Source organism: Magnolia sinica, chromosome 4 (genome assembly GCF_029962835.1).
Source record: "Magnolia sinica isolate HGM2019 chromosome 4, MsV1, whole genome shotgun sequence".
NCBI lineage: Eukaryota > Viridiplantae > Streptophyta > Magnoliopsida > Magnoliales > Magnoliaceae > Magnolia > Magnolia sinica.
In genome coordinates, this window is record NC_080576.1 from 15426904 (window position 1) to 15451055 (window position 24152).

The window sequence follows — 24152 nt, forward strand, 5'->3', positions numbered from 1 at the left end:
CGTTCGATAGCTCATTCCGGTTTGCAAGATGCATCTGTTTTAAGTTCTTACGGTCCAGATCACCTCCGCTTCTGATTGAGCCTTTTCTGATCCATCTTGGCCATGAAACTGTCCGCGACCCTCTCTACATCAATTGGGCTGACCTTTCCGGCTTAGTCGTCAACGCCCGGCTTTCTGGGGAGGCCCCTCTTCTGTTCCCACTCCATTGCCATCTCCTCAGCTCGGCCATTCGCCCGTTGCAGTTGGTCGCTGGCCCTGCTGTTCACCCTTCTCTGCCTGGTCTTGTTTGTGGCTTGCTGGAGAGCTTATCTTCCTCAAAAGTCAGAAAAGACAGATGTAGAAGCAATATTCAGATGGGCATAGTCATGTTTCTGGAAGTCTTACAATATCAGATGATGTTGAAGATCAAATTTAAGATGGAAAGTGCCCTTCCTATGATGATAAAGATGCCCTGAAAGAGCAGGTTGGGCGGATTGGGCGTGCTTAGCATTTCTGCTGCGGATGGCTGATGCTTCTTCTGTTTTTGCTTCGTCTATTGCATGCTTGGGAGTGTGGGCTGAAGATTGATGGGTGTTGCTTGTTTCTGCTGCTTGTTGTGTGATGCAGCTCTTTGTGAAGGATCCCAGCACAAGGTATTCTGCGGAGGGGTGTTTTGTAAAGGAGCCAACTGAGGTCACAGGGAATATGACAGGCGAGTCCGAGCCCGGTGTCCTCTTTTTGGCGGCTTAGGGCTAGCCCGAATCTATGGGACTGGGTGTATAGCTCAGTTTCTCCCGGAAAAAAATCTGTCCCCAAAAAATAGTGACAGTAGGCTCTTGTGGCTGCTATCTTCTCTCCCGGACGTCCCAGAAGCAGCCAGGTGCTCTTTCATCTGCTGGATCATTTCAGATTGTTCTCCGGGGCTTTGAAGGCTGGTTTATTGTTTCTTGTTTGCAGAGGGCTGCTGTATTGGTTTTCTTTTGATTTTGGCTTGGTTTATATGATAGGTGTGGCCCAGTTTTCATTAGGCATACCCGAATGATTGTAAAGAATTTTCTGTTGTAGATTATACAAATTAATAATTTTCCTATATAATGTGGAAACTGAAAAATAAAATTGTTTTGAATGGGACAAGCTGAAGCATGTCTGAGACGATATCCTTAAAGCGTTATTTGCCCCTACTAAAAAAGATTGAGTATGCTGATAGGTTACAGGCAAACTATTTCTAGAATACGACGAGCATGATGTGGGTATGCGTTCAGCAAACACGAAGGCTCACCTATTGGCACTCTGTTACACTCAGTCTGGTAGAAATACAATAAAAGTAAAAAATCCTAGAAGAAAGAAAGACAAGAAAATTGTGATTTAGACCACTGCACTGGTCAGTTCAAGCAAATGTTTAAAGTTGCTGAATTACTGGAATCACTGGAGTATAGAAGATGTATGGCTACTCAATTCTCGAATTGGTCTGCTGAAATGGGTTGAGAGATGGTTTGGAAACCCATCCAGGCAGTTACAGTCGCGAAGGGAAGTGCAAAGTGCGCCACTAGCGCTTCTACAGCCACACTGCCTTACATACCCACGCCCTCCCACCGAGCCCACGCTCGTGCCCGAGTCCGAGTGCGGGCACGCGGGTGTTCCAATGCGACGCAAGTCCCATAGTCTATGGACTATGTGAGCAAATAATAAGGTACTCCACACTTTTCATTTAAACCACAAAAATTCCTTCTCCTTTTCCAATGTGGGACTATTCCCAAAACCTACAAAAAGTTATTTTTCAAACACTTTTATATATTATATATATTATTTTTTATTTTAAAATATATTTATAAAATCAATATTTTATAACATTTTCTATTATCAATAAATTCAGGTGGTGTGCTCCCACCCTTTCATGAAAAAAAAAGGAGAGAGAAAAAGATGGCAAATAAACCTCACAATGAACCTTAGAAAGCTTTCAAAAGTAGTTGTTCAATCCCTATTGCTTTCTATGGTATATGGTCTACTTGAGATTTAGATGTACCTCATTTATGGGCTCATGCACCATAATTATCTAAAAATAAAAATAAAAATCGATGGACAATATGAGTCTAAACATAAATCATGGTATTATGGTGAGGCTTAGAAAAGTTCTAAATGTTAGAAGTTACCTCTTTTTTTTTTTTTTTTTCCTTTTGCTAGCTTGTTAGTACACCCACTGCTTGTTACGCCCCAAAATTCGAGTACAGAGTGTGCACCCTCAGACCCAAGTTTCGGCCCATGACACATACATTGAGTGTACTAATTTCATTCAATTATACAATTATTCATCTACCTGGTAGCTCTACCGTAGATCTACATTTCATTCATTCTCAACAACATCTCAAAAAAATAAGAGACGATCATTTATTCCAATAATCAATCATAAACATAACTAAAGACCCTCCCATTCGGAGTCTTATGAGTGAAATAAGTATGTTTAACAACTGAAAAGAATTTATTAACAATCTAAGAAAACTAAATATAATTAAAGTAAAAATATCATGATTAGTTTAAGGCAGCAACTTCTTCCTCTATCAAATAGGGCCACGTGTCCCTTAAGTCCTTTTCGGCTCGACCACATATTCCTGTTCTTAAGCCACCAGCTCACCCTCATTCACATTTGTACGGTTTTTCTTTCAATAAAAAAGATAAGCTGGTTAGGCCTAATGAGAATTTTTGACATGATTTTTTACATCAAATTATAATAGAATGCCTAAAAATCATACACAATATAATTTTTTTAAAAAAATGCAAATGTAATGCAATAATGCATCAAGTGAAAATCCGTCCACTTGCTTGAGTTGGAAACCCGTCAACACGCATCTGCTCCTTGGCGGGCTTCTATCATTTAGTAGGCATACACAAGGCCCACATCTACTCCTTGAGTAGGCTTCCACTAGTATAGTTTGCTTATGGTAACGATTCTACCAGGATATACCATCCAGGGAGGTCCTCCAGGAATTTAACATATGTTGTGCATGTAATTGATAGATACACCATGAAATCATGAATCGTGTATTGCATAGGTTCTTTCAATTATCACATTTGAATCATCATAGTCTAACATATTAATCAAATCATATCATTATTAATACAGAAATCATGATCCTTTAAATCAACTAAGAGTACATGACAATTAAATCATGTCAATTAAATCATGGTAATTAAATCAAGATAATAATATAACAAATCAACAATCCATCTATTTTAACTTGATGGATGAGAAATACATCGGGATCACTTACCTTGATGTGGTGGAGATGATTCCGTGAACCAACGATTTGAATTGATTTAGGACTTCCTAAAATCACATAAATAAAAATTTTCTTTAAATCTTAGGATTACACATAATGAATAAAACGTATAATTTATTATTTATTCAAATCAATATTACCGATCAAATGGTCTGATCTGTATAGAATTTAATATTTTAATTTATTTTAATCTTAAGGAATTAATGAATGGTGATGATTTAATCACACATTTCAAAATATGTTATATAATTCTTTGTGCCAAATTGTATCTTACGTAGAGAATTATTCTTCCATTTTTTTAAAGCTAAGAAAGAAGATTGATAGATATATGACCAGTACGGTCTATTAAGGTGTCGAATCGATCTGATTCTTAAAAAATATTATATAATTAATTCTTATAACACCCATGAATAGTACGGATCATACTGATATCTGCCTATCATAAAAAAAATCACATTTTACATATTAGCCTTAAAGCTCTACCCATACCTTAAAATCTCAGGTTTTATACTTTAGCAAGTTATGCACATACCTTTTTATATGAATTAATTAAACCTACACAATGGATGTCTAATGGATCCAATCCATCCAATGTGTAAATCAGGTCAAATTAACTATTACATAAAGAAAATAAATAAATAAAATAAAAATACTAACCTAAATAAACAATTTTCAAAATCCCCCTTCCAACTTTCCTTTTCGTGTTTTTTTTTTACGAAGTTTTCTTTGGTTCTTTCTGTTTTGATAGAACTCTTGCTCTCTCTCACGTTTCCTTCTTAAGAAAGAAGGTTCGTTGGAAAACTACGAGATACGGGAAAAATTTGAATAAAAAGAGATAAGAAGAAGGATGATGAGATCAATAAATCTCTTTTCACTCAAAATTTAAAATATAAAATTTTAAATTTTAAATATTTTTTAACAAAATTTGGGAGCGTTACACTGTCAATTCACACTTCTCTGTTAGCCACCCCCTCTAGGGATTCGATACCAAGACCTCAGTGTTGAAACGAGGTACCTTTAACTCAGTCTACCGCTCGAGCTATTGATCTGGGTGTATGTTAGAAGTTACCTTGTGTAATATATATGCAATATATTTGGGAGAGAAAAATTGCAGTGTTGTGAGCATGAGCATGAGCATGAGCACGAATTTCCCTGTACCTTCAACACAGTCGACCCACTGTCTTTATTTTAACACCCCACTTCCTAGGCAGCTTGTGGTGGATGATGAGCATGAGCACATACAATTAAAATTGCAAACGTGGCGTTGAAGTCCAATATAATTATTCAATTAAATTATCAGGAGCCAAAATTTTACATCAACTTCATCATTTGACCATTGGATTGGTGGAGATTTATTGGAAGTTTAAAAATGAAAAATATCCAGTCATCCTAAGAGAACAAACAAGTGTCCACGAATCAAGGTTAGGATTGTATCTTGTTTTGAGATTTTGGTTAGCAACAGTGAGTTCCACAATTTTGTGGGGTGAATCGGAGATAATGAGTGCCTGAGTATCGTGTCATAGCCCGAGTATCATAAGCACCCAAAGAAAATGCAGAAATAAACAAGTATCTGACTTCTGAAACGTATAGAGACATGCATCCTGCCCAATCTGGACCGTACAAATAATGGGTCAAGCCCAAAAACCACCCTGCTTGGATGACCTTCTTTTAACAAAAGGACGAAGCTGTATGAATTTTTTATTCGTGAATATGGTTTCACTTTCACTCAAAAGATAAATACATCTCAATATCAAGAGTTACACATTTTGTTTCGTTTTAGGAGAAAAAACTTACAAAAGAAGAAGAAGCAATGTAAATCAATAAGGGGGCGTCCACGTACAAATTACAAAACATGCATGGACTAATTAAGGCCATGCACACGTATCTTGATTTTGAAACAAATTCTGCTTCCGCATTTGATTGTGTTTGATTTTCAAGGCTACTTGGATTCCGTTCTGGTTGTTTTTAATTTTTAGGGCTACTTGGATTCTTCTTCTTCTTCTTGGGCTGCTTGCTTCTTGTTCAACTTGTAGGAACCGTAGAAGTAAGAGGTGAAGCCCCAAAGGCAGAGAGCCAGGGCCATTCCCTTCTCTCCCGTGAACTTCTCTTTGAAGAAGATGACCCCTGCTATCTCCGTGAAAGGGAGGAGAGTGGCGCTGAGGATGCCAGCGAAGAGAGATGAAATACAGAAGACAAGCCCCAGAGTTCCCATAAATATCATCTGAAACCCAGCAGCAATTCCAACCAGCACCACATAGTACTTGGCCGCCCCAAGTTCATACTCTGCCGCCTCCCTTGAAATGGCCTGAATATATGAAAGATGCAAATCGTTAGTTCAATTCACTTGCCTTGTTCTTCTACATTACCAACAAAATTGCAGGTGCAGGTGGTGTGCTTCTACCTTTCTTTAAAAAATATAATAAAAATCACATGCTAAAGTGGCAAACGAGTATTAGATCCTAGCCGCTCATTATGTGGATTCATCAGCCTAGGTAAGGCCCGTTTAATCTTCTTCCGGGCCAACCATGTATCTTGGCAGCTGAGTTATTGTTATTCGTTTTATTTTCTATAGGGTTTCGCCAGGCCCATGGGTCCTACTAGCAAGCTATTTTGGTCGGCGCTCCATCACAAGACATTATTTTAATATCATGTGGGGATGGTTCCACGTCTCGGGTCCCAGATGAATGGCTTGGATCTCAGAAACGTGTGCCACGATTGCCACATGTGGATTAGTCCCATAAGTTAAAACTAAATAGTTCCTTACAAGGAAATCCTTATTAATAATCATCCCAGTAGCGCAGAAAATGGTGGCAGACAAGGTCGTGAAGAACTGAAACTGCATCACAACCGGATAAGTGATGGCTTTCCTTGCTTTGGCGTAAGAGAGCTCGGTGCATGGATATGCGAATCCCAGCAACGCAGCGGCCCCCAGAGTGACGATGAAACCCAGCAAATACTCCCCGTTGGTTACATTCGCAGGACGATCACCGCTCTTGCGAATCCCTAGCAACACCGACCCCAGAGTCATCAACACCACGGCATTGATGGTATAGGCAGTGAATTTCTGCTTCACGATGATGAGAGCGAAGAATGCAGTGAAAACGAGCTGAGTGGCGAAGAGTAGTGAGGATGTGGAGACGGGAAGGAATGAAGAACCCATCGAATACATGTAGTTATCGAGACCCATGAGGAGTCCGATCACCACACTCGATATAAAGAGCTTGGGCTCCAGCAGGAATTGCATCCCACGAGCCCGGTCGCGCATGTAGACAATGGAGAGCGGGATAAGGAGGATGGGGAAACCAGCTGTCTGCAGAGAGCTGGTTAGCCATTTCCTACTCCCGCCATGGAGATAGTAAAGCCGTAGAAGCAGTGGGCCGCAGATGGTCCCTATTCCGGTAAGGGTGCAGTTGAGGGCAATTAACCACCATTGGACATTGCGTTTGTGGGTTTCCTTTGGTGATGAGGATTCTGGAACTCCTTGCTCCATCCTCTCAATGCCATCAATGTTCATGGCCATGGTTCTTAATTCCCACTCTTTCTACACTACTTTCTCAAGTATGCCAGATGTGTTTGGAGAAGAGCAGCAGACTCAATGCTTCTATCTTGAGTGAATTTGGATAGTGAGAGGAGAGAGGTTTATATAGACTATGAAGGGAGAGAGGGGCTTACAACGTCATTAGTGACTATGATGAAAATTTCGACGGTTCAGATTTTATAAAGCAAAATAACGGCTTCTGTTGCATTCATAAGCCGTCGCCATTGACCATTGACAATTATGTATACACATGCTCTAAAATCCAAAATACAATACCAACATCTACCCAGCGTCAGCATCGATCAAAAATCAAATGGAGATATAACAACCCTTGTTTCTTTATTAGGGTTGTTTACGTACAGGACTGGAGTTCTCTGCAACACAGAACACCCAAGGTATGTGGGGTCCCCCAGTTTTGTAAAATCCACTCCCTTGTAGCGACCAGGAACTTTCTCCTTTCACTTTCTTTTTGATTTAGGTAGAAATGTCTTCATTAATCGCACCAACAGAGAGGAGTTTCAGATGAGTGGGTGTAACATCAGTTATGAGTTAGAGGGACATTTGAACCCACGTCCAAAGAAATTCAATACAGTTTGATTCCTTCAACAAAAGTAGGTGAACCCTTGGATTTTAGGCTCTCAGTGGAGCCTACGAAATTTGAAATTTAGAAAGTTTGGGAGCGTACTTGTTAGACAATGCCGTCACCCGTGCATGAAATTTCGAAGGTAAAAGCAAGTGGATACAATAAAGTGAAAAAGACATACTAACAGCTGTTAAAAACACGAGTGGGGCGTCCAATCTGTTGATCCATACCGTAGATCTGACATGTTAGTCTGTGGATTGGAAGATGCTCACGATCTCTTTGTATTTTTAGGTTGGACGTGGACCATTGCCTTTTGTTTGGGCCATCTTACTTATGATTAGGACGCCAGAGACCTCACACGTAGATGATCACCACCTAGTTAGCCCGTGGTTGGCAAACAACGTGATGGGATGATCCTAGACGTCCATATTTTGCACTTCAAGATGTTCAAAGATGAAAATCTCAAGGCCCGACTTTCAGCGGATAGAACTGATGGCTAGGATTGGAGATCAGCATGAGTCTCTAACTTCAGTCATCGAAGCATGAATGTCAACCGCGAGCCATCAATTTAGATTCCACTATAATAGAAAATGATAAGATAGCACACGAAATAAAGAAAATTAAAAAGAGGGATTTGGCGGGACGCAACTTGGTACCAATGGCGAAGGATGCTTCACAAGGATCCAGCGCTTGTTACCGCATACTGGTGCCCAATTGCTGAGTGGACCAATGATTGAGACCATCCACGCTGTGGAATTTATGATATAAGGGCCATCTTCAGAAACTAAAGTTGATAGTATAATCTTGATCGTCACCATCTGTATTCTATTTATGACAATTAAAAGAAATTTTAAATGGATTACATTCAACTTTAAAAATCAAGGGCTAGAATAATTATTGATGCGTGATCAAATGCTAATTGCTTATTTTTTTTATAGTAACTACGATATGGATGGTTCATATCCTTGGTCCAGCTTAGCATGTAGGCCCCAGTAGAAGGAGATATATGCTGAATCCTGCGCCGCCAAAGTAGCCAATCCGTTTCCCTTTTTTTTTTTTTACTTAACTTTTTTTTTATTTTAACGCAGCAAGTACAACGGACCCGATTCCGTAGTGTCCCTCTAGCACGGCTTGGTACTGGTCGCTGCTGCTCAAAATTCTTCTGGCCCCACCACCGGAAACGGATTGGCTACTCCCCTGCCACCAGCCAATGGCTGGTGGTCGGGGGTCTGTGGCCCCAGCATGATGTATGTGTTTCATCCATGCCGTTCATATAATTTTTCAGATCATTTTATGGTATGAGTCCGAAAATGAGTTATATCCAAATCTCAGATGGACCACATGACAGGAAACAGTGTTGAATGAGCGTAGACCATTAGAAACCTTTTGGGAGCCATAAAAGTTTTGGATCAAGCTGATTTTTGTTTTTCCCTTCACATGGGCTTGTATGACCTAATCAACAGATTAGATGTCAAATAAACAGTACAGTGGGCCTTAGGTGAATTTTCATTGTGGATATCCAATCAATATTGTTTTCCTGTGGTGTGGTCCAGTTGAGATTTATATCCCTCTAAGTTTTTGGATGAAGCCCTAAAATGATCTTTAAAAATGTATGAATGGAATGGATGAAATAAATACATCATGGAGGGTCCCACAGAGCACCGACCACCACCCACGGGGGCTGGTGGCGGGGGGTAACCAATCCGTTCCCCACCATGATGTACTTTTTTAGCCCATTTTGCAAGGGAAACGGATTGGCTGGTGTATAGCCGATATAGGCACGTGTTGTGCGAAGACGGGCGCTGACGCTCCTCGAGCTCCGAGTTGTACTAAACAGTTTAAAGTAAATCAAAGTTACATGGGCCTTACAATGACGATGTATTTATTATATCCTTATTATTTATCCATTTTTCGATATCATTTTATACTACTGGACAAAAAAATGAATCATATCCAAATATCAACCGGACCACACCACAAATAATAGCAGATAATGATTTTCACCGTTAAAAATTTCTTAAGCCCACTATAACCTTTATTTTCCATTCAATCTGTTCATAAGGTCAAAAAGACCTGAACGCATAAGAAAAACAAATTTCATATTGATCCAAAACTTATGTGAACTGCATAAAGGTTTCAGTGGTAGACATTCAATCTCCCACTGCTTTTTGTTATGTGGTCCACTTAATCAATCTGTCTTATTTTTTGTCTCAAGCCTTACAACGAGCTAAAATAATAGATAGACAGTTTAAATATAACACATACCTTATGATGAGGCCGACAGAATTTGCTGACGTCAATACATAGGCTATATAGCCAGTGTGTGGTACACCAGCCAATCCGCTTTATCCAAAGCTCAAGTAAACCACGCCTCACGAAACAGCAGGGATTGAATGCCTACCGTTGAAAACTGCTTGTGGGCCATTGGAGTTTTAGATCAAGCTGATTTTTATGTTTTCCTTGATTCAGTTATACGTAACTTGTTATATGTAACTTTATGCACACGTTAGATGACAAATAAACATTCAGGTGAGGCCTAAGAAGATTTTAGCGGCAAGTGTCACTACCCGCACTCTTTCCGTTAGTGTGGTGCTTAAGCTTTAGATATGCCTCATTTTTAGGCTCAATTCTAAAAAGTGAACATGGATAAAATACATGAATCATGATAGGCCACAGTGCTTTGTACTAGTTAGCCAAAAAAGCTCCAAGAGCCACCATGATTTGTGAATATTATCCATGCGGTCCATCCATTTTGCCATCTCATCTGCACGTCTGATTATTTTGTCAACTCATTTTAGGGCATGAATCTAAAAGTAAGGCAGATCCAAATCGCAGGTGGACCACACCATAAGAAAAGTGATAATCAAATGCCCACCATTAAAACTTTCTAGGGCCACAAAAGTTTTAGATCAAGCTAATATTTGTGTTTTTCCTTCATTTAGGTCGGTGTGACCTAATCAACTGGTTGGATGGCAAATAAACATTAAATTAGGCCCTAGAAAGTTTCTTAATGGACAATCAATCACCACTTCTTTCTATGATGCGGTCCACGAGATTTGGATCTGCGTCGTTTGGCACTCATTACCTATAATGAACTTTAAAAACGATTGGATCGCATGATAAAACACAGACATCATGGTGGGGCTCACAGAACTTTTCCAGCACCCATCAAAACTGAGGTGGGTTCTGGGTCAATACCGAATCCAAGTCCGAGCACAACACCCCTGATCTATGAGCCCACAGTCCTTGTGTGTGCTACATCCACTGTCTGTCGGGAGGGTGAGCCCTCATCGATTCAATCTAGGGCCAGAAATCATCTCGATCCACAACCCAAATGGGCCACACAACAGGAAAATTTTTTGGAGTCGCCAACTATACGTAGGTTTGTGTGCAGGCCTAACATGGTGTGAGTATATTCTAACTGCCTATTCATCAGGTGTGAATGATGAAAGAGTATAAACCTGATCGTAACCTTCGGTGGGCCACAGCTGGCCAACTTAGTGGTTTTAGGTGTGAATTTACATTGTTCTCCACTGGAGTATTAAATCTAGCTGATTTTTTTTGTTGAAATTTGGTTATGAATCATTGATGACCATCTAGCAACCGTCTACTCCCCCATGTCTATATAAACCGGACCATTCCGGTCCAAATCATCAATCAAGTCCAACAGATATTTCCTCATCTATAAAAATTTTTCAGACAACATCTCCATCAAAGAATATTGCAAATAAGTCCATTGTTCGATTATGCTAGAAGATCAGCTGTATTCATCTGTAGCCCATCAGCAATTAATAAGGGGGTGAATGTCAATCTTCATGTAAATTCTGCCTACTATGAATGAGAAGGTCTTTTGACTTTCTTTTCTTTTTTTTTTTTTTTTGTAAAAAAAGGAGGCGAATCACACTTTAAAGACATCATAATCTTTACGTGAGTCAACCAGGTGAAACAAAAATTAATTAATTTTATTTTATTTTTATTTTCAAAATTTCCAACATATTTTTCAACATTTTTGTACTATACCGGGATCGGGAAAAGGTGCATCAGACCGGATGGACAGAGTAGCGAATATCACACTCACCGCATGGTGGGTTCCATGAAGCTCGGGTATCGTATAGGGCCGTCTTTCAGATGTCTTTCCAAGCCCAGCCGACCAAGTAAAATCTAGACCCTGGTTACTGGCGAAAACAAAACCCCCACGGTTGGCCATGATGATTATGGGAAAGCCTGATCCTGGTCCAGTTCGCGCCTGCGTTCAGTCACTCATGCACGAGATCTGAGCTTTTCATTAAATGTGTCTTGTCATGCATGGTATATGAAATAAAAAATGCAAAATGCCTTTGTAATCCTAAACGAGCTGGGCCGAACTTATGGGCTTAAATACGGACCTTGAATCCAGCCTCTTTATTAAACAGGCTTAAATTTTAGGCCCTAGGCTGGTTGTCGGGCCTCGTATGCCAGCCCAAGCCTGCCCGAAGCAGGCCATGTGTGAGGCCCAATGGGCCAGCCCGGACAATTGACAGCCCTAGTTGTACTCGTAACCGTTCAAAAGAGCACCATCCGACTTGGAATAGCTTACCCGGAAAAAGGAGTCTGCTTTTTTCGGTTGAAGGGAGACTTTTTTTTTTTTGTTTTTGGAAATGATCATGACTAGGATTTTAGCATGTCTATACCATCCTATTGGGGGTTATCTTCTTAATGGATTGGATGGTATTTAAAAAATACGTTGGATCCCACACACAATCTAAATTTTTTTTAATGGTGGACAATTCAGTCCCAACATTCCTTGGGTGGCAAACCTGAGTTTTGAACGGGCTAATTTTCTTGGCACCAAAGAGGACATTAGACGGTATAAGTGATGGATACATTGGATGTCCTACACATGTCATAATGGGCCGCAAACATTGAAATGCAGGAAGGATGCACTTAAAAGTCTTTTCCAAGTTATTCAACTGGACTCCTTGGACTTGTGAGGCGTGTCAAGTGAGGTTTTGAAACTTTGACACGCATGTGCTCACATATAGCAACAGTAGCACTTTTTTCTTTTTTCCTGTTTTCTAATCATTGGACTTTTTATTATGAAAAAAATCGTCCACTGGGAACCAAGTAATGGGTATGTAGTCACGTATTTAGAGTATACTGTTCTCACCTATGGTAATGACCCAATTTTTTATTTTTATTTTTTAAATAAAATAATAAATATATTTTTAAATTTGAATGTTAATTTAAAATTTGAAATAAAGAGGAGAGATGAGCAGGCCACGGTTGTAACATCTCTCCGTAGCCGAACTCCCTTCTCACGGGAGGATACGGTGGAAGTTCCCTTTTTAAAAAAGGAAACTAAAAACAAAAGGGATTTGGAGCCTCCATTGTAGGAAAATGATGTAGAACATATCACAGATACATTCCTAGCATGGTTGGACCAAAAGAAGGTGGATCGTAAATTAAACATAACTTTTGATCCAAGTATCATTACAGTGCACCAGATCGAGAATCAACAACTGAGGCAGCATGAAAACTCGAGGACGAGTTCTTTTGAAGTGGAGGGGACTGATTTAGAGCGGGTCGCAGACACTTTCATGTCTAAGATGGATCAAAGAAGGCCCGGTCGGAGACAGACGTCATTAAGATCATCAGAACCTTAAAACAGGCATATCTCGCAAACCGAAATGAGTTACTCGACGTACCATATATAATTTTGGGGTAGGATGAGCTACTTTAGCCAACTAGCCTACCCATGTCGAGATTCCCACACCGAATTTGCGAGATTCCATCATATCGATGTTCGAATGTCATGTTTAATTTTATTTTTACTATAAATAGCAAGTTTTAATTTGATTATAACTCTTCATCCGTTGGGCTTTAGGAGTTGCGCCCAACATGAAAAGTGTTTAAAAAAATTAGGAGAATAACGTGGTTAGGCCACATAGGACATTTACTATAAAATAGAAATTTATTACTTATAGTAAGTTACAAATTTTAGGGAGTTTTAGTTATAATTTAATTCCTAAACTTCTTCCAAGTATTGGTATTCCTATTTAAAGGGTTGTAGACTCATTTATTAATAATCAAACAAGTTTCTTTCATATATTTTAAAATTATTTATATTTATATTCCTTGTAGATTCGAGAAATCTTTGCGAGGAATCTAGAAAAGCTCCATGTATTCGGAGTAGTTATCCTTGAGGAAGACGGTGATCGACCTCATCAAATCCTTCCCTGCGTTAATTGGTATTAGAGTGAAGACTCTCCTCGGACTGATGGCAAACAATGAAGGTATAGATCAAAATCATATGGACGGTGATCGAAGAATTCATTATCTTTTGGAAAGAATGGAAGATTTTTACCTGGAGAGTCAATTGACCATGCAAAGGCTGCAGGAAACCCTTGACTGTCTTGCGGTTACGTTAATTCCATCCTGAACCCTAGATGATGCTCAACCGCCCGTTGTTGATGTATGACACAACCTCGATTTTCGTAGAGCACTACCAGTGGTGAATCGTAGGGCTATACCAGATAATGCGAGTTCTAGCGTCAAAGACCTCGATGACGGGTTTGCCCGATGACTAGTTCATGGAGGAGATCATCTACATCATGTTGAAATAGACTATCGACGTAAGGCTGAACTTTCTAGTTTTAACAGATTATAATATATAGAAGATTTCCTCGACTGACTTGTTGAAGTAGAACGATATTTTGATTACATGGATGTGTCAGAGCATAAAAAGGTAAAGTTGGTGGCCTGCAAATTAAAATTCGGTGCTTCTGCATGGTGGAAGTAATTATAACTCTCACGTGTCTGACAGAACAAGACACTCATCTCATCTTGGTCACGGCTGAGACGCCTTCTTCAATTATGATTCCTCCCTAGTGATTACGAGTAAATATTGTTCTAGCAATACCAAAATTGTTGATATGGGAATTGAATTGTCAAAGATTACATTGAGGAATTTCAACGGTTGACAATATGAAACAATCTGTCAGAAACATAATCACAGAAGGTAGTACGATTTATATGTGGGTTACGATCGGCGATTCAAGACCGAGTTAAGATGCACCAAGTCAGGACCATGGACGAAGTAGTTTAGTTGACAGGTAGGGCAGAAACACAGCTTACAAGAGTTCTTATTCAGCTTTATCCTTCAACTCGGCCCCCCATGATGGGTCCCACTCAGGATTCAAAATTGACACGAGAAAAAGAACTAGTAGTAGGACATCTTCAACCTTCTGTAACTATTGAGAGCGGCCCATTTAGGCTTCAATGTCTCGCAACCCACTTGAGCATTAACAAAGGGGGCATTGAAGAGGAGGCCGTAGAAGAAGACCTTAGCTTTGATGAAGATGAACAAGTCACTGAGGAAGGAGAACATGGCGAAGAATGGATGGGCGAGAATCGTAGTGAATCTCTAGTACTCATGAGACGACTAATGTACACTCCATTGAAAGAATTACATCTACAATGACATAATATATTCCGTACGTGGTGCACCATCAACGGTAAGGTCTATGATGTGATTAGACAGTGATAGTAGTGAGAACATCATCTCGAAAGTGATGGTGAACAAGTTGTAACTATCTATGACAAAACATCCTTCCCCTTATTCAATTGGTTGGATTAAAAGGGTGAACGAGACCAAGGTAACTGAACAATGCACTGTTTCATTTTCAATTAGTAAGACTTATAAAGATTAGATACTTTGTGACATGGTAGACATGGAAGGATGCCATATGTTACTCGGTCAACTACGACAGTTCGTGATGCGACCAATCGAGGAAGAGACAATGTTTATATGTTTGTTAAGGATGGTCGAAAGATAAGCATTACCCCTATGACACCAAAAAAATATCCCGAAGCTTATAAAGTGGAGGGGAACTCCCTCTTGACCATTCGAGGTGTCGTGGAGAAATCTAAGGAAACGGCGAGGTATATGCCGTAGTGGTAAAAGGCAGAGAATCAAAATCCTTAGACATTCCTTCAAATTTAAGGTCTTTCCTGAACGATTTTAAAGATTTATGGCCCGAAGATTTACTCGATGGATTGTCCCCTTGAGGGACATCCAACATTACATTAGCCTTGTCTTTGGGGCTAACTTGCCCAACTGCCCTCACTGTCAGGTGTGTCAGAAAGAATGTCAGATCTTGAAGGCAGGAGTGAAAGAATTGATCGATACTAGTCAAGTCAAGAAAAACATGAGTATATGTATTATGTTAGCTTAAGAGCTCAATGCCAAGCATAAGAAATTGACTAATAAACATATGCGTCAGAAGTTATCTTAGAATCATAAGCCAACTTCCTTGAGTAACTCGAGGACGAGTTTTTTTTCAAGTTGAGGGGTTTGATGTAGAACGTGTCACAGACACATTCCTACCATGGTTGGACTAAAATAAGGTGGATCGTAAATTGATCATAACTTTTAATCCATGATAGAACCGGATCCGATGAGATAGAGCCCTGAAAACAATTTTCAACATATGAAATCATTTGCAGCCACGCTGGCAAGAGATCTAATACGGTTTCAGATTTATGAAGATCTATTATGGGAAGAGCATATAAAAAGTTGTGCCACAAAAGATTTTGAACAAGGAAACCTAGTGAGGGTTTTGCTGCCTCCAGAAGCTATTAAAAAAGAACATGATGGAAAGCTCAAAGTCCACGCCAAACATAATTTATCTTCATAGCATTTACTTTTACCTTTATATTTTTTCTTAACATAGTTTAGCGCCTAGTCTTAGATTATATCACTACTATCCAGCATCATCGTTACAATATCACATGAATATGATAAATATCCACAACCTTCCGTTGTTGGATCTCAATCAACCGAGTTCTTACTTGGAAGATCAAACATCCTAGTCACATAATTACTATATATATATATATATATATATATATATATATATATATATATATATATATATATATATATATATATATATATATAAAGGAGGAGACACATGCTCATAATCTTTGATAAAATAAACGAAGATATACAAGCTACACTTTCGGGTGGGCTCCATAAAAAACATCGGGCCTCACCTATCATATCAGAAAATAGAAGACTGAAAAGGGGAAAAGAAGAAAAAATTAGAGCATGCCAAGCAGCCACTTAAAAGGCAGAAAACTTCAAATCTACGCCACCTTGTGAACCTACAGCAAGGAGACATTTTCTACTCCTCCACTTCTTAAGCCCTATACTTACCCTCCGCCAGCTACTGCCCATCTCCCTGCAATAACCAGATACTCCTATACAAACAACCGGCAGCCTAAGTCTCTAAAACAAATAGACCGAATCTGCCCTGCCCTTCCACACAAAGTCTCTGAACGTAGACCAATCTACTACTAAATAAATCACTTCCTTTAGCGATTGCATCTAATGAATGAGCTCTCCATGACTGCCAGCGATCACTAGAAGGCTCCATTTGCCTTAAGTGGAGACCCTGCACAAACGTTCATTCCTCGCGTCTAGTAGAGCTCTCTAAGTTACATTGCTGCCATGCTATGTGCATTTCCACCTTGCACCGTTCGGAAAAACTCTCGGCAAAGGACCGAGAGAAGGCCTATTATAAGGAGAGATGAAACTCAAAAAACTCACTACCAAGTACAAACTGGACTGCCAGGAGCCGATCTCCCATAAGGGTATTGCCTAATAGAGCCCAACCCCACTCTATACAGTAGAGTCAGCCATCGAATCTGGGGCGGGAGATCATACGTTTGCCGGAAAAGGAGCTTGTTGATCACTACCCATCCGAGCTAGCCTATCCGTCGGGGCGTTACCTTCTCTCAGAACATGATAAAAAGAAAACTGACCTTTGTCATTTATATTCTTGATCCGTGAAACCTAGTATTTCCAACACCAAGACACTAGAGGCATTCCATTCAATAAATCGACCACCAACATGGAGTCTGATTCAATCGCCACCTTGGTTAGGCCCATTTCTAGGCAGACGAACAAACCGTCCCATATGTCCCTGAGTTTTGCAATGTTATTTGAACCCGCCCCGTAGCCAATCAAGAATGCAAACAAAAACTGCCCTTTCTCACCTCTATGCCTCCTGCTCTAGCCAGGCCCGGGTTGCCTTTGGATGACCCATCGACATTCAGCTCGACCCAACTAGCTACCGGTAGAATCCACTTTACTATTTATGTTTTCATCCTTTGAGGAGGCGACATCTCTACCCCTATATCATCTATTTATATGGATGGTTCATGTATTTATCACTTTTATTTTATTCTCTAATTATTTGTTATTCTATTAATTGTAATGAATATCATTTATAAATTAATAAAGAATTGACATTGTTTTTAAGCTTTTTCTAAAAAGAACCACTAATATACATACATATATAAGTTTGGATATAAATAAGTTGACAAAAGAAAAGGTATCAAAGTATCTATGTCATAAAATCACATCCCAAGAAAACACAAACTCTTGATGGGAGTTTGAAAAAGCGTATCGGGCAATCATCTTAGTAAGTGGATCAACGACCATCCTTCCAGTAGGTACATACGCCAAGAATACTTTTTTCTTTTCCTCCATATCTCGAGCATAGTGATAACGGATCTGGATGTAATTCGATTTACTATGATATTTAGGTCATGATATCATAATGTAATTTGATAGAGTCATTAATATACGGTACACATTTCAAATGTTGAAGCAACCTCCTTAACCATACAACTTCCTAACTAGAGCAACCCATAATATATTTCAACTTCATGGCAGAAAATGCGATAGAGGGATGCTTTTTACTATTCCAAAAGACGCCCCCCCCCCCCCGGAGTAACAATACATATCTAGAAATATAATTGTGCTCGTCTAAATCGCTAACCCAATCTGCATTGCAGTATCCTCATAGATGAAGATTTTTTTCCTGGTAATATAACATGTAATATGCAGTCACACGCGGGTATCAAAATATCCTTTTAACAACCCTCTCATGAGCCAGTCTCGAGTTACTTTGATAATGACTTACCAACCCTTACATCAGACTAGCAACTGCACTTGTGTTTGGAATAAGTTCCATTTCAGTTCTTTCCACATTTGTCTTAAGGTGGAGATTGAGACTAGCTAAGTCCGTGACTCTTCTTAACAAGAGTGTCGATGGGTTTTGCTGAGTGTCAAATATTGCATATTTTTCCTTATTTATCTCTTGGTTTTATGGACATGATAATGCTTCATGTTACGTTTTATATATGTTTATATTGCAAGGTGAATCTGCGAGCTTGGATTGAAAAGAATGCTAAGAGCATAAATTTGATGCTAAAGTGGCTCGTCCTACTCCAAAATCATATATGGTACGTTGAGTAACTCATTCCAGTTTGCGAGATATGACTGTTTTAAGGTTCTGACGGTCTTGATGACTTTTGCCTCTGATATGGCCCTCTCTAATCTATCTCGGACATTAAAGTGTCCGTGACCTGCTCTACATCAGGTGCATTGCCGACATTTTCTTAAGGTCCTCTTTAATTGAGACCTGAGTGTCAAATATTGCATATTTTTCCTTGTTTATCTTTTGGTTTTATGGACATGATAATGCTTAATGTTACGTTTCATATATGTTTGTATTGCAAGGTGAATCTGCAAGGTTGGATTGAAAAGAATGCTAAGAGCATAAATTTGATGTTAAAGTGGCTTGTCCTACCCCAAAATCATATATGGTACGTTGAGTAACTCATTCCAGTTTGCGAGATATGACTGTTTTAAGGTTCTGACGGTCTTGATGACTTTTGCCTCTGATATGGCCTTCTTTGATCCATCTCGGACATGAAAGTGTCCGTAACCTGCTCTACATCAGGTGCATTGCCGACATTTTCTTAAGGTACTCTTTTATTGAGACCTAGTATCAAATTAATTTGAGAGTCAAGGCTCTTAAGTGAGTAGTGGTGGTTCTAGCATAAGCAAGCGTCAGGGTGTTCTCCATTAATATTTCCAGGGGTGGAGTACCCCTTGAACTCATCGTCCAATTTCTCAGTTATTATTTTATTAAAAAATACATGATTAAAGTGATAAAGGCACGCCTCTCAGGCTTCGATACCAATGTTAGATACGTCCGATGATAGATCATTGATCCACTTGCAACGGAAGATGGTGGTGAATATGTTGAATATTACCAGATGCGTCTCACGTCACCGGAAAATAGGTTTGCTCACTTCACAAGTGAAAGATGAGCTTACTAGAAACTTTTCTCTTAGACTGAAATTCCACACAGCAAATCATGTCGATTTTAAATACACTTCTTAAACTTTTTCAGCTTTCTTAATTTATGGTAAAGTAGATTAGAGTTACCAACAATTGAATTTACATTTAGTCCTAGCTTAAACATGAGTGGGGCCCACTAAGACATTACGCCTTTCACGTAGGTCAGTAGGATCTTCCATACTACAATATTTTGAAGGGTATGGTCCATATACCATGGGAGTAGAGGTGGGTAGGATCCAATCGGACTCGTCGATTCCTATCCGACCCGAACCGAAAGCCAAGGTGGGTAGTATCCGATTGGACTCATTAGATCCGATCCGACCCGAACCCAAAGCTAAGGTCAGGTCGGATCGAGTAGACCCACTTGGATCAAACCCCAAACCAAGTTGAGTTTGCGTCATGGAGCAACTCAATTTGATCTGGAATCCGATTCGGTCAAATCCAGTCCGATCCAATCCAGACCGGAATTGGGTAGTATAAAGTCAAATTTTAGATTTTTTTCTACCTTTACCCTTCTTCTACCTGAACCCTAACCCTACCTGAGCCGGCGTTGCCAGATGAACCTTTGAGGCATGTAAAAGCTGCAACCATACTAGTCTTCCCGTCTTGCTGGTTGAAGCACGATCAACGAACAGGGCCTAGCATGGTTTTGAGGTCCTACCTGGTGTGAGAGGAGAGTTTGGGTTGCTAACTCGGGTTTGGCGGACGGCTTGGCGTGGTGCGGCACCACAGCCTGAGCCGACTTCCTCTCCTTCCCTCCTCTTTTCTCTCATCCTTTCTCTCCCTCTTTCTCTCCGAATTTTCCTCATTTCCTTCTTTCTCTCCCGATTTTTCTCATGTTTCCTTTCAGCACCAGAGTCTCCGATTCAGCTTGACCCAGTCCGAATCAACCGAACAGACTCAACTCAATCCGACTCGATTTATCTGACCGAGTTGGACTCATTCAGGTCAGGCCAGCAAGGAATCGGTTCGGATCAAGTCAGCACTGCTGGACTCGGTCCCGAATTAGATAGAGTTTAGATCAGGTACTTGCAAAAACCGAATCGAGTCGAGTTGTCGACTCGATGCCTCCCTCTACATGGGAGAGTCAACAAACAAATGACCTGGAACAACGAACCATGATGGCCACTTGTCAAGATTGAAAAGATATGTATATTATGAAAAATAAAAATAAACGCTAGCCATATAATTATTGTTCTCCATTGTTAATCATTTAATTATAGTTACACTATAAAAAATTATAATAATTTCTTTTATACACATGGTGACAGAGTCCACAATCTAAAGTTTTTACGTCGTCATTAGTACACCCAGGCTCTTCAGGTCTAACAGTTGGTACATAATGATAAAAAAGAGAGATTGGGAAAAGATCAGCCCAATCAGTGAGATGGATAGAGGACAACAGTAAAAACAATGTAAAATTGCCTAATATTTTTAAGTAAATAAGCTGTGGCTGATTTGAATGGTTGATTTTCATATATTCAATTTATCTATGTGGCTTACGCTCAATAAATGAATTTAATGACACATAGACTGCGCACGAAAACCAATGGTTAGCCTGCCATCCCCACGGCTCCTGTGGTACGGGTGCGGATTAGATACTGACAAGGTCAGTAACCAAATTGCTACTAAAGTGACGTCACCAAGCTATGTGGACCCGACCATGATACATGTGTTATATCCATACCGTCCAACCATTTGTAGAGATCATTTTTTGGCATTAGAAAAAGAATGATATAGATCTAAATTCAAGTGCACCCACCGCGGAAAACCGTGGGATCAGTCACACCCACCGCCGAAACATTTATAGGGCCACCATGATGTATTTTTTAGATCCAACCTATTCATAAATTAACATAGAGATAGATTAAGTGGAAAAAAAATATATAAGCTTGATCGGAAACTTCCGTGACCCCTAAGAAGTTTTAAATGGCACGTCCCCACTGTTTTCTATGGTGGGGTCTATTTTAACTTTAGATCTATCTCATTATTTTTATCATGCCATAAAACAATATCTTCAAATGGATGGATGGTATGGATATAACAAATACATTATGGTGGGGACCACATAACTTGGTGACGTCACTTCAGTATCTAATCCGCGCCTGATACGGCCTACATGAGTCGTGGATGAGGCATGACGTAGGCCAACGGGGATGGGATGCTAACCATAGGTTTCCCGTGTAGGTTTCCATTGTGTCTCATGGAGACTCGTGGCGGATGGAGCGGATTTCACGTTACAACATGGGAGGAAGTAACTGTAATTAAATGATTACTGAGTAGTGATTATAAGGGATTTTTCCTAGGTTATTTCTGGACAAACGCATGCGTATTTTCAAAATATTTAAAGAACGATACTCTAGTTTTGCAATAGTACCATTAAAAAAAAAAAAAAAAAAGACAACGCGGAAGTTCGGATCAAGCTGATTTTGTATCTTCCCTTGGCCATGTTTGTATGGTCTTATCAACAAGTTGGATGGCCCTGAAAAACATCAGTGCGGCCCTAGGAAGTCTGCAAGGTATAAAAACATGGAACACCGCTTGTGTGTTGGATCCTAGGATCCACCAAGGTGGGTGGGATCCCTGACCGAGGGGCCTACATCATGATGGGCCCTAGGAAGGTTTCAATGGTAGGCATCATTGTCCCCACTGTTTTTGTATAGGGTGGTCCACTTGAGCTTTGTATCAGCCTCATTTTTAGGGGTGTCCTAAAACGATCTATCTACTTCATCCGGTAGCTACGTAGCTAGTGCACGGTGTTTTGTGGGCCCCTCCATGATGTATATTATATATTATCTATGCCGGCCATCCATTATTATTATTTCAGGGTGTGAGCCCCAAAATGAGGGAGAACAAAGTCTCCTGTGGAAACACAACGTAGAAAGCAGCAGGGATTGAAGGACGGCGGTTTTATCCATTTAAAAAGTACAGTTGATAAACCGACGGTATCTGACAGCAAGCGAATTGAATGTCTAACAGTGCAAGTCTCATGCATTTTACTTTAAATATTTTGAAAGCATGCATTTATTCAGGAATAACCTAAAAGGTGGGCAGTTATATGAGAAAATCCTTAATTATAATTATGACTTAAATATAGGGTTTGACTATAATTGCCTTATATTTTAATACCTCATTTCTCATGCAGCTTGGGTTGGATGGTTCGCATGCACTAAAAATTACAGACATGGCATTAAAGTCCAATTAAACTGTTGAAGATATGGGTCCCAATTTAGATGTATTGGGAACTAAAAATTTACATTTAGTTCATCATTTGACTTTCGGATTGGTGGAGATTCATTTGACAGTTAAAAATGAAAATTATCCAATCATCCTAATTGAACAAACGTCCATGAATCAGAGGTTGGGATCGTCCACTCACTATTCAGAGTAACATATTTATCTTGGGAAAAAAAAAAAAATCTAAATACAATACTACGATCAACCCAACCCTTGTTTCTTTATTTGGCCCATCAGTTGAATTATTAAAATCCACTCCATTGATCCGACCAGGAACTTTCTCCTTGCATTTTGTTTGGAATTTAGGTAGAATGGTCTTCATTACTGGCACCAATACAAAGGAGTTTTAGATGAGTGGGTGGCACATCAGTGATGCGGCAAAGGGACATCTGAACCCACTACCAAAGAAATTCACTACAGTGTAGCCCACGAAATTTGAAATTTAAAAAGTCTGGGAGCACCTGTTAGACATTGCTGCCACCCTTGTATGAAATTCCAAGCCAAAAAGCAAAAAGATACCGTAAAGTGAAAGACATGGTAACAGCAGTTAGACACCAGAGTCTACAAGAGTGAGGCCTCAATCTGGTGATCCATACCGTTGATATGTGGACTGGAATATACTCACGATCGAACACTTTGGTTTGTTATTTTTAGGTTTGTCGTGGACCATTGTTTTTTGTTTGGGCCATCTTACTTAGGATATATTAGGACCCCAGAGGCCTCAGACGTAGATGCTGTGGGAGGAGAGAGACACCACCCACCTAGTTAGCCCATGGTTGGCAAACAATGTGATCAGATGATCTCAGACGTTCATATTTTGCCCTTCAAGATTGTCAAAGATGAAAATCTCAAGGGCAGATATTCAGCAGGAAGAACGGCCAGGATTAGAGATTAGCATATGTTTCTGCCGTGAACCATCAAAGCATGAGTTTCAACCCTGAGCCGTCAATGTATAGAGATTCCACTATAATAGGAAATGATAAGATATATAGCACAAGAAATAAAGAAAATGAAAAAGTGGAATTTAGGGGGATACAACTTAGTACCAACGGCGAAGGATACTTCACAAACGATCCAGCGCATGTTATAGCCCGAGTGGACCAATAATCAGGACCATCACAATGTGGAATATATGCTATAAGGGCTATATTCAGACAGTAACGTTCACAGCATTATTGTGATGGCTGCCATCTGTATTCAATTTATGTTAATTAAAAGAAATATTAAATGGCTTGCATTCAACTCTAAAAATCAACGGTTTTAATAATTATTAATGTGTGATCAAATACTAAATGTTTATTTATGGTACTAGCTACAATATGGACGGCTCATGTCGTCAGTCCA

At 39.7% G+C, this 24152-nt stretch overlaps 1 protein-coding gene across 1 annotated transcript; it reads right to left on the reverse strand.

Moving 5' to 3' along the window:
- Nucleotides 1-4965: 4965 nt before the first annotated feature.
- On the reverse strand, nt 4966-6845 carry LOC131242556 (purine permease 1-like). The gene is made up of 2 exons (XM_058241275.1): nt 6019-6845; nt 4966-5559 (listed from the first exon to the last, which is right to left on the reverse strand). The coding sequence occupies exons 1-2, from the start codon at nt 6772-6774 to the stop codon at nt 5233-5235; spliced, it is 1083 nt and encodes a 360-aa protein (XP_058097258.1). The 5' UTR covers nt 6775-6845; the 3' UTR covers nt 4966-5232.
- Nucleotides 6846-24152: the final 17307 nt, after the last annotated feature.

Excerpts from the sequence above, each read along its gene's own strand:
- LOC131242556 (XM_058241275.1), bottom strand. The coding sequence starts at position 6,774 with ATGGCCATGAACATTGATGGCATTGAGAGGATGGAGCAAGGAGTTCCA. Across the intron at positions 5,560-6,018 it reads TTATTAATAAGGATTTCCTT|GCCATTTCAAGGGAGGCGGC; the intron begins GTAAGGAACTAT and ends TCATATATTCAG.